The following is an 8,632-nucleotide window of genomic DNA, read 5'->3' on the forward strand; positions in this document are numbered from 1 at the left end:
TAAAAATAAGTTACGTTTTTAGGAGGTAGAAAATAAGTACCAAAAATTTACCATTTGGCCACCCCTCTTACTTTTGGCTTCAACCTTGGATTTCTGTATTTCTCATTCCCCATTCTCCCATTAAAGCTATTCGTTCTACCATCATACATTACTTAAATTTACAGACCTATAGCTGCCAAGAAAAATCTTTTAAGACTTACTTTTAAGCCACCAAACGTACCCAATACGTAGGTCTCAACTGAGAACATTTTATACCTCTCTAGTTAATTTAATTCACTTCATAAGAAAACATGCCAACATAAAAATTTAACAAAAGACTACTGAACATCTCTACCTGTAATTCCAATATGTCAGAGTAGTTACGCAAACATAAATTTGCAATGTTTTCATTGAACTGACTTGAAAAAGCCATAAATTAAAACTGCATTACCAATGCTAACTGAAAACAGGCATGTGCTTTAAAAAACTACAAAATTAACTTAATAACCAAAAAAAGAAAAAAACACTCCACTTCCTCCCAGAGTTATGTTGTGCTGATGTCCCATACAGAGTATTCTAAAAGGATTCTATTTTTACGATAAGCTGGCTTCACAGTGAGTATGTTAAGTACCAAGATCACGTGTTTGATATTACTATAAGAATGTCATTAGTGGAATGTATATAAGGCATGTAAAAAACTAGCATTAAAGCTCTTAAGGGCAACGATTCACACTGGCAGCTGCTAGAAAAGGTGCTGCCAGGAATAAAAAACTATTAAAGAAATTTTGTCTCAGTACATACTAGTTTATAGTGCTTCTACAATGAAATGAATTAATTTCACATAAATTTCTGTTTCTGGAACTAATGGACCAAAGGAGAATGAATGGACTTTCCCTCCTTAACTAGTAGCCCAATCCTGAAAACGGAAGCAATCACTCGCAATCTTCCATACGATGTTGTTAGGAGTGGAATGAGCAGTCAGCAGGAAGCTCTGGTTGAAGTAGTGTTGTCTGTTTCCATCAAACTTCACAGTTCCGCTGGTCACGACAAGAACTGTAGTCTGGGACTGCGTAGCTTGCTCTATCACACAAACAAAAAAAGAAGAGGTCAGTTTGTGTCTTTAAATAAGCAGATTTTCAGGCTTAATATACACTGCTTATGACCTAACGCTAAAAAAAATTCATAAGCTTTCTTTACCTTGAGCATAATCTCAAGTACGCATATCCAAAGCCAGAAAGCTAAATACTCATTCAAAGACACTAAAACTGTTTTAGTCCAGAAATATGTGGGGTACTCTAAAGTTTCAAAATGAAGAGCTTATATCTAGCACAGGACCATTTGCTTTCTGTATGAGTTAATATTTCATTGGGCTTCTAACGGAGCTTATTCGTGAAGTTACTGTTCTTTTCAAGAACTGTAAAGGAAAAAAAAGTTACCCTAAACCACAACTAAAGACACTTAGGGCCCCACCTAGAGGTTAATACTATAAATTGCATAAATCTATCTCAAATTCTATCTGGCCAAAAGTAATCTTTTCACATAACAGACTAAAATTTCTGTGAAATTTTAATAGATTGTAAGATACTGAAACAAATTAATTACAGATGTGGTATAATTTTTTTGTGGAGACATTTAAGGGCCCAGCAGGCAACTATCTATTGGCGGCAAAATAGATCATCTTTCCTCTCCATTAACAAAAATCACATTTGGACTCAATTTCTCACACAACTCTTAATAAGCCATAATCACACAATCCATCAAAACCTACCAGTGCTTCTCTGGAGTGAGAAGCATCTAAAGGAAGACCAAAGTTGTAACTAGACGGCTGAATTCTTCCTAATATTTAACTTGCTCAAGTAAGTATTTCTATCACTAAAAGTTGCTTGCTGCTTTTAATGTAAAAGCTCAGTGCTTACCAAAGGAAAACAAAGGAAATACCTTGAAAGACCATGGTCTTACCATGAACTGGCTGGCAATCTAACGTGTTGACCTGGAAGTCACTGGAAGGCAACATCTCAAAAAAATTAGTCAGGGCTTCCAGCCCTGTAACGACATTTCCATTCCATATTAAAGTGGCCCTGTCCAGATACAGCCTGGTTAGTGCCTAACAAGAAAGAAAAATTTTTTAAAGGGAAAGAATTTTTTTTGTAGGTAAGCATTTTATAGACATGAATTAAAAGATTACAGATGGTATATACACATTTTCATGGTTCTACCTCCATCTTCTTTGTGAATGCCAGCTATAGTTGTGAGCCTTAATCAGAAATTATCTATAAATATATGAAATAAAAAGCAAATCAGGAAACATTTCCTATAATGGCTGACTCCTTCATTAGCACTAATACTAGCACTCCCCCTTAACCCCCCCTTCACTGGAAACCAATGTGAAGAAGGTATCTGTCTTAAAATCTTGGCCTTAAATAGGTATTACCTTACTCTTTATTAGCTAGGCAGTAAAATATATTTTTTTCATATTTCACTTTAGTCACAATGAGAAAACCTTGCAAACCTGAGAGTTTTAAAGTCTTACTTTCTGTATTAAAACGAATTAAATGATCACAAGTTGCAAGCACATGCAGCCCCAAACCAGTTTTAATCTCTCTTTCTTCTCTAATTCTGAGAGTTAATAAAGTTGTCAATCAATCCCTACCTGTACACTTTAATCCCTGTGGATATAAACATGTGAATCATTTAATATTTGAATGTATTAGGAAGAATTATTTCCTCTTCTTACTCCTCTATTAGCATACTTAGTTCAAAAGAATTGTGAGTACTGGCTAAAACAGAGCTTTTGGCAAGTCAATTAAGTTAAGGCCCAAATGAGGCAAACATTCAACAGTTAACTCTTTGGGGTCACAGGACACACTATTTGCTTAATTCTAAAATTTAACTCGGGTTAAAAGACCAACACATTATCTTGTCTTTGGTAATGAACTATGTTGCCTTTATTTGCTGCTTTATTTTTGAAAACAGCAAGGCATGATAAACATTCAAGACAAGACACAATAAACATCCATTGTTACATCTTTTGTCCCTGTCAACAAACATCAGAACAAAGAACTTCTTTTATCTTCTGCCTTAAAGACTAGGTTTTTAGAGATAGGGTATTAACTTTTGCACATGCAGGATAAAAGAAGTTCTCTAAAACACAGTCCTATGCTGATAAGAATCTTAGGCAAGACTCCCTAGACAAGGTACTGAAATAATTACTTAGAAGATGTGGCTCAGGGATAAATCACTATGAAAAAGCTGATGAAGTAAAATCTTGGTTTACTGAAGACTGAAAGTAACCAGGCTATGGGGATCCTCTTTGTGAATGCCAGCTATAGTTGTGAGCCTTAATCAGAAATTATCTATAAATACACGAAATAAAAGGAGCAAATCAGGAAACATTTCCTATAATGCCTGACTCCTTCAGTAGCACTAATACTACTTTAACCATATGATATTGGTTAAATGATGGGACTAAGAAAGGGTAAGATATTTAAATATGTAAGTAAATATATGCTGGATCCCATGTTAAGTGCAGTATTTAAATTAATTCTTACTTACCACTCTAAAAATCAAATAACGTTAAGAGAAGTTAGCAACTTGCCCCAGGACAAGGAACTAGGTATAAAGGTAAACCTGGGTTATGACTCCAGGTTCCATACTCCCAGTAATACCATACCAATCTTTCCCTAAGCAATTTGCTTTTAAAGAACAAGTCCACACTTACCACTCATGCAAGTTAGATGAATGGCTGCCTCAAAACCACTGGTATTTAATGAAGAGTAGTAGAGTCTATAACACTCACCCGTCTTCTTTTATCCATCGTCTCATAGTAGATATTGACAAATTCTTCAGCAGCTCTACATGCCTGATCTACATAAGTTTTAAAATCCTACAAGAAAAGTTTCAGAAGTGTGGATCACCGCTCCTCCAACCCCTCACCAACACAAAACCACCAACAGGAGCTGGTGATTTATTTCAAACACTATTATTTACACAGTCTACATTCTTACATACAAATCTGGACATTTTAAAGTTTAAGGCTAAAAAGTTTCCATTTCTTAAAATTTCCACTACTTTTAGGTGCATGTCTTCAGGGCATAATCATCTCAATGAATTTTATTTTCACTCTTCACATATAAATTTATAATCTTTGCTTGGCAGCTAAGTACTTTAGACTTTCAATATTTTACAAAACATTCACCTCAATAAAAATGAGCCATCTAGACCTTAAAAAGCGCGGAGGGGGCGGAAAATTTACCACTGTGTAAGCTAGAAAAGTGCTGAGTTCTCTTTTCAAACGAGAAGTTACGACCAAACTCCAAAGTTGTCGAATGGAAAATAAAAAGCATAATATGAAAAAAGTCCGACTACTAGAAAAGCCAGGCAGCTCCACTTAGGAAACTTTCTCAGATTACGTAAACAGTCACCGGTGTTTGTGAAACAATTGTGAAAACGAAGAAAACCTGGGGTCCGCGCAGGAGGACTGAGGAATAAGTGCCTTCTCCCCCATTTACCGGGCCGGTCTATTATTTGAATTAAGAATGAACCGCCAGCTTAGTTTCTTTCTCAGGTGATCGAAAGTGATTTTTAGAGAGGAAGATAATCAAGAGGAGGAGACCGAAAGCCATAAACAACAGACCCCAACACCCAGCCTCTAGCTACTCCCCACCTCAAGGTTCTTCCTGGGACCGAAAGCGACCACACACCCGAGCCGGGATGGGGGCGACCGGACGGGCAGCGTAGTGTGGGCCCCGCCCCGTGCCCGGCGAGCCAGGCCCTGATTCGCCACCTGCCCACGTGAGCGGCAGCCAGCCCGCCCTGGCGCCCCTCCCCTCAGCCTCCCGAGCTCTGGCGCACAGCCGCCCCGCGGCGAGCGGCACACTCACCACCGACGTAGCCATCTGGGAACCCGTAGCACCCTGTTCCGGCAGTGGCGGCGTCACTACCTCTTCACGTGTCCGCCTCCCCTGGCTGCGGAATGATCAAATATTTAGGAAGACCCCGAAACCCGCCAAACGCACAGAATTTTCTACCCGCCCATTCTTTCCCGGAAGTAGCTCGGTCCGTTGTTAAAAGCACCCCATGCTCCAACCTTAAGTGCCACCTTCCTTCAGTTCCGAGAGATCCTTCCCATCCGCCTTATCTATCTAAGTTGTTTGATATTTATTAACTTAGCTAAAAGAAAAAAAAAAACTTTGCCTTGGCAAACAGTATACTCAAAACCAAAGCAACCCAATTTTCCAATGACGCAGCCCGGGACAAGCTAAAAGGAAAGCGCCGAACTAACAGGATTTCTTTGCTCCAGGAGGCGGAGCCAAAGCCCACTGAAGACCAATGAGAAACGCGAGGAGACCTACTAGATCCCTATAGGCTAGAGGGAAAGGGGGTGGAGCTTGGGAAAAGGCGCGCAAGCATATTGCGCTTGACTGGTAGAACAACAGTTTAGGTTTCTGGAACATTCTTGAAGAATTGATCCTCGATGCATTAAAGTGCGATGTCTCCACAGTATACCTGAAATTATTCGCTATTTGACTTTACACTAGCCATATTCAATAGAAAAGCCTCATCCAGTTCATTCTGGAATGTATTTTTAAATCTGACAGACCACACACAAAAATCAGTTTACGGTGCCATTCCCTACCTTTTAACGGCTACTTAGTTATCCCTTAAAGTACTCTAAAATGTGAATGGTGGCCACGTGTAAGGTACTCTCCTAAGCCGTTTTACATATATTCACTTATTTATAATAACGCTGAGGTAACTGCTATTACTTTACGCTCTCCCTTTTACAGCTAAGACACAGTGAACCTGCTCAGGGTCACAAAGTAGTTGAGATTCCGGTTCAAACAGTATTAACGATCGTGACAATCTGGCTTTGCCCCCCCCCCATCCTTTAAAACCCGCTCATCTAGAAGCCGCCAACAACACTTATTTGATTGTCAAATTGGAAGTAGCTGCAGTGTTACCATGACTGGCTGGTGTGTGGCTCCTCATGATGTCTGTCACTCCTTCTGTGGTGTCTTCCTCTGTCTCCCGGAGACTCGTCTTTTGTGGATTTCCTCATACTTTCAATCTTACTGTTTTTCTGGCTCTCTTCCCTTTAGTCTGTCTAGCTCTAACCGTAACTGTTTCTCGACGTAGCTCCTTCCCTCCTCCGCCGCTGGCTTCGGAGTGACGTCACTTCCGGCGTGTCTCCCACGCTTGAAGCATCCTTCCTTCCACGTGACCTCAACCGCTACATATGCTCATGAGTCTCAAGAACCTACCTGCACCTTTCGGCCGGAGCCGCCATCTTCCAGTAATTCGCCAAAATGACGAACACAAAGGGAAAGAGGAGAGGTATCCGATACGTGTTCTCTAGGCCTTTTAGAAAACAAGTTGCTCCTTTGGCCACATACATGCGAATCTACAAGAAAGGTGACATTGTAGACATCAAGGGAATAGGTACTGTTCACAAAGCCATGCCCCACAAATGTTACCATGGCAGCACTGGAAGAGTCTACAATGTTACTCAGCATGCTGTTGGAATTGTTGCAAACAAACAAGTTAAGGGCAAGATTCTTGCCAAGAGGATTAATGTGCATATTGAGCACATTAAGCACTCTAAGAGCCGAGATAGCTTCCTGAAACGTGTGAAGGAAAATGATCAGAAAAAGAAGGAAGCCAAAGAGAAAGGAACCTGGGTTCAGCTGAAGCGCCAGCCTGCTCCACCCAGAGAAGCACACTTTGTGAGAACCAGTGGAAAGGAGCCCGAGCTGCTGGAACCTGTTCCCTATGAATTCATGGCGTAATAGGTGTCTCACACTTTGTGAGAAGCAGTGGAGAGGAGCCTGAGGTGCTGGGACCGGATCCGTGCATAGCACACTTTGTAAGAAGCATAAGAAAAGGACCTTGAGCCTTGCTGGAACCTATGCCCTGTGAGTTCATGGCATAGGAGACAAAACTAATAAAAGCTGCTAGACAAAAAACAAAACAAAACAAAACAAACAACAACAAAAACAAAAAACCCTACCTGCAAGCACCCCTGCTTCTCTGAGCTCCAATTACACATATGGAATTTGCTAAACATGAACACTGGCATGCACTACAGGCTTCTCAAACCCATTAAGTCCAAAATGCAATCTCAGTATTTCCTCTGCACTTCCAATCTTCTGTATTTTCTCTGTCTTCTATGCCGGAATTCTTGGAATCCTTTTTTTTTTTTTTTTTTTTATTGCTCTCTCCCCATTGTCATAATTTATAACTCCTGTTCATTCAACAAATATTTATTATTTACTATGTGCCAGGCATTGTGCAAGTCTCTGGCCATAGAGTGGTGAACAAAATAGATATGCTCCATATCCTTACGAAGCTCACAGTGTAATGGGAGTGCTAGACAAGAAACAAAACATTAATGAGTCACAAAGGAATTCTAAGTAACTCGTCTGTTTCTGCTCATTACCTAAAGCAACCCCACTCTTCCCTCTCTCCCTCCTCTTCCTCCCTCTCTTCTCCACCTCCTGCACTCTCCCCCCTCCTTTCCTCTCCCATTCTCCCCCCTCCCTCCTCCCTTTTCTCCTCTATATACAAACTTTGATCCCTCTAGTCTCTTTTCCTCAAAATTCTCCTAATATTGAAAGACCTACCTTGGTATGGTCTCAATTTACTCTTCCAGATTTCTCTCCCCAATTCACCAACAATGGCAACGTTAACTACTACAGTTTGCCAAAAATGACTCCTGTTTACTGCTGTATTGGTGATTGTTTTTCTTGACTGAGAGCTGTTATTATATATCTTCAGTCCCCAACCTTTTTGGCACCAGGGACCTGTTTCATGGAAGACAAATTTTCCACTGACGAGGTTGTGAGGGGAAGTCAGGCGGTGATGCCAGTGATGTGGAACGGCTGTAAATAGGCTTGCTGGTCCGCCGCTCACCTCCTGCTATGCGGCTCCCCGCTTTCCTGGAAGACAATTTTTCCACGGACGGGGTGGGAAGGGGGCAGGGTGGCGTGTGGCAGAGTCCCTAACAGGCCACGGACTGGGGGTTGGGGACCACAGTTTTATATGACTTCATTCAATCCTCACAACCCCCAGAGAGGGGGACGTTATTATCCCAACTTTTAAGAGTTTAAATTGAAATTCAAAGAAGTTAAATACAGTGGCCAAGATGGCACATCTACTGGACCTAGGATTTTGACACCAAACTGATCCCATAGTCTTTGCTCTCAGACACTTTGCTATTCATGCATTTGCTTATACTATCTTATTTTGGAATGTTTCTTCCCTCCATTTTCTACGTGCCCTTCAGGGGGCACATAGCTACTCAGTGGCACGGGGTCAGCCTTCCCTCATTTCCTGTCCCCTGAACCCCAACGGATGTGACCTCTCCTATAGCTACGAGGGTAGCTGTTGGTATGGACAATAGTGCTAAGGAACAAAGGAGTGCTGGGAGTATTGGAAAGGAGCAGCTGAGGTAGAGGTGGAGGGAGAGCTCAGAGGTTTGCAGTGAATTTTTGCACAGAATTTTGTGCTACAGAGGAGGAATTGCTACATTAATGTGCTACAGAGGCGGGAGGCTGGCTAAACTGATAATAGAGAAACCAGTGTTGGGCTCTAGTCCATCAGAGCAGTGAATTTAAAACCACACAAAAAGTACGTTGGGTGTGGGGGACAAAAGCTG

General features: G+C 41.1%; 2 protein-coding genes across 4 annotated transcripts; one reads left to right on the top strand and one right to left on the bottom strand.

Moving 5' to 3' along the window:
• Positions 1–788: 788 nt before the first annotated feature.
• Positions 789–5,188, bottom strand: LOC138377929 (NTF2-related export protein 2). 3 transcript variants are annotated; one of them, XM_069463070.1, is made up of 5 exons: positions 5,066–5,188; positions 4,863–4,944; positions 3,776–3,862; positions 1,939–2,083; positions 789–1,059 (listed from the first exon to the last, which is right to left on the bottom strand). In XM_069463070.1, the coding sequence occupies exons 2-5, from the start codon at positions 4,872–4,874 to the stop codon at positions 878–880; spliced, it is 426 nt and encodes a 141-aa protein (XP_069319171.1). In that variant the 5' UTR covers positions 4,875–4,944; positions 5,066–5,188; the 3' UTR covers positions 789–877. The 3 variants fall into 3 exon arrangements, with proteins under 3 accessions (XP_069319171.1, XP_069319170.1, XP_069319172.1); XM_069463069.1 differs by having other exon boundaries at positions 4,860–4,944; XM_069463071.1 differs by lacking the exons at positions 4,863–4,944; positions 5,066–5,188 and adding an exon at positions 4,643–4,783.
• Positions 5,189–6,264: 1,076 nt separating this feature from the next.
• LOC138378224 (large ribosomal subunit protein eL21-like) lies at positions 6,265–6,924 on the top strand. The gene has a single exon (XM_069463560.1). The coding sequence runs from the start codon at positions 6,285–6,287 to the stop codon at positions 6,762–6,764; it is 480 nt and encodes a 159-aa protein (XP_069319661.1). The 5' UTR covers positions 6,265–6,284; the 3' UTR covers positions 6,765–6,924.
• Positions 6,925–8,632: the final 1,708 nt, after the last annotated feature.

The sequence above is a fragment of the Eulemur rufifrons genome, chromosome 30, assembly GCF_041146395.1.
Source record: "Eulemur rufifrons isolate Redbay chromosome 30, OSU_ERuf_1, whole genome shotgun sequence".
Classification (NCBI taxonomy): domain Eukaryota; kingdom Metazoa; phylum Chordata; class Mammalia; order Primates; family Lemuridae; genus Eulemur; species Eulemur rufifrons.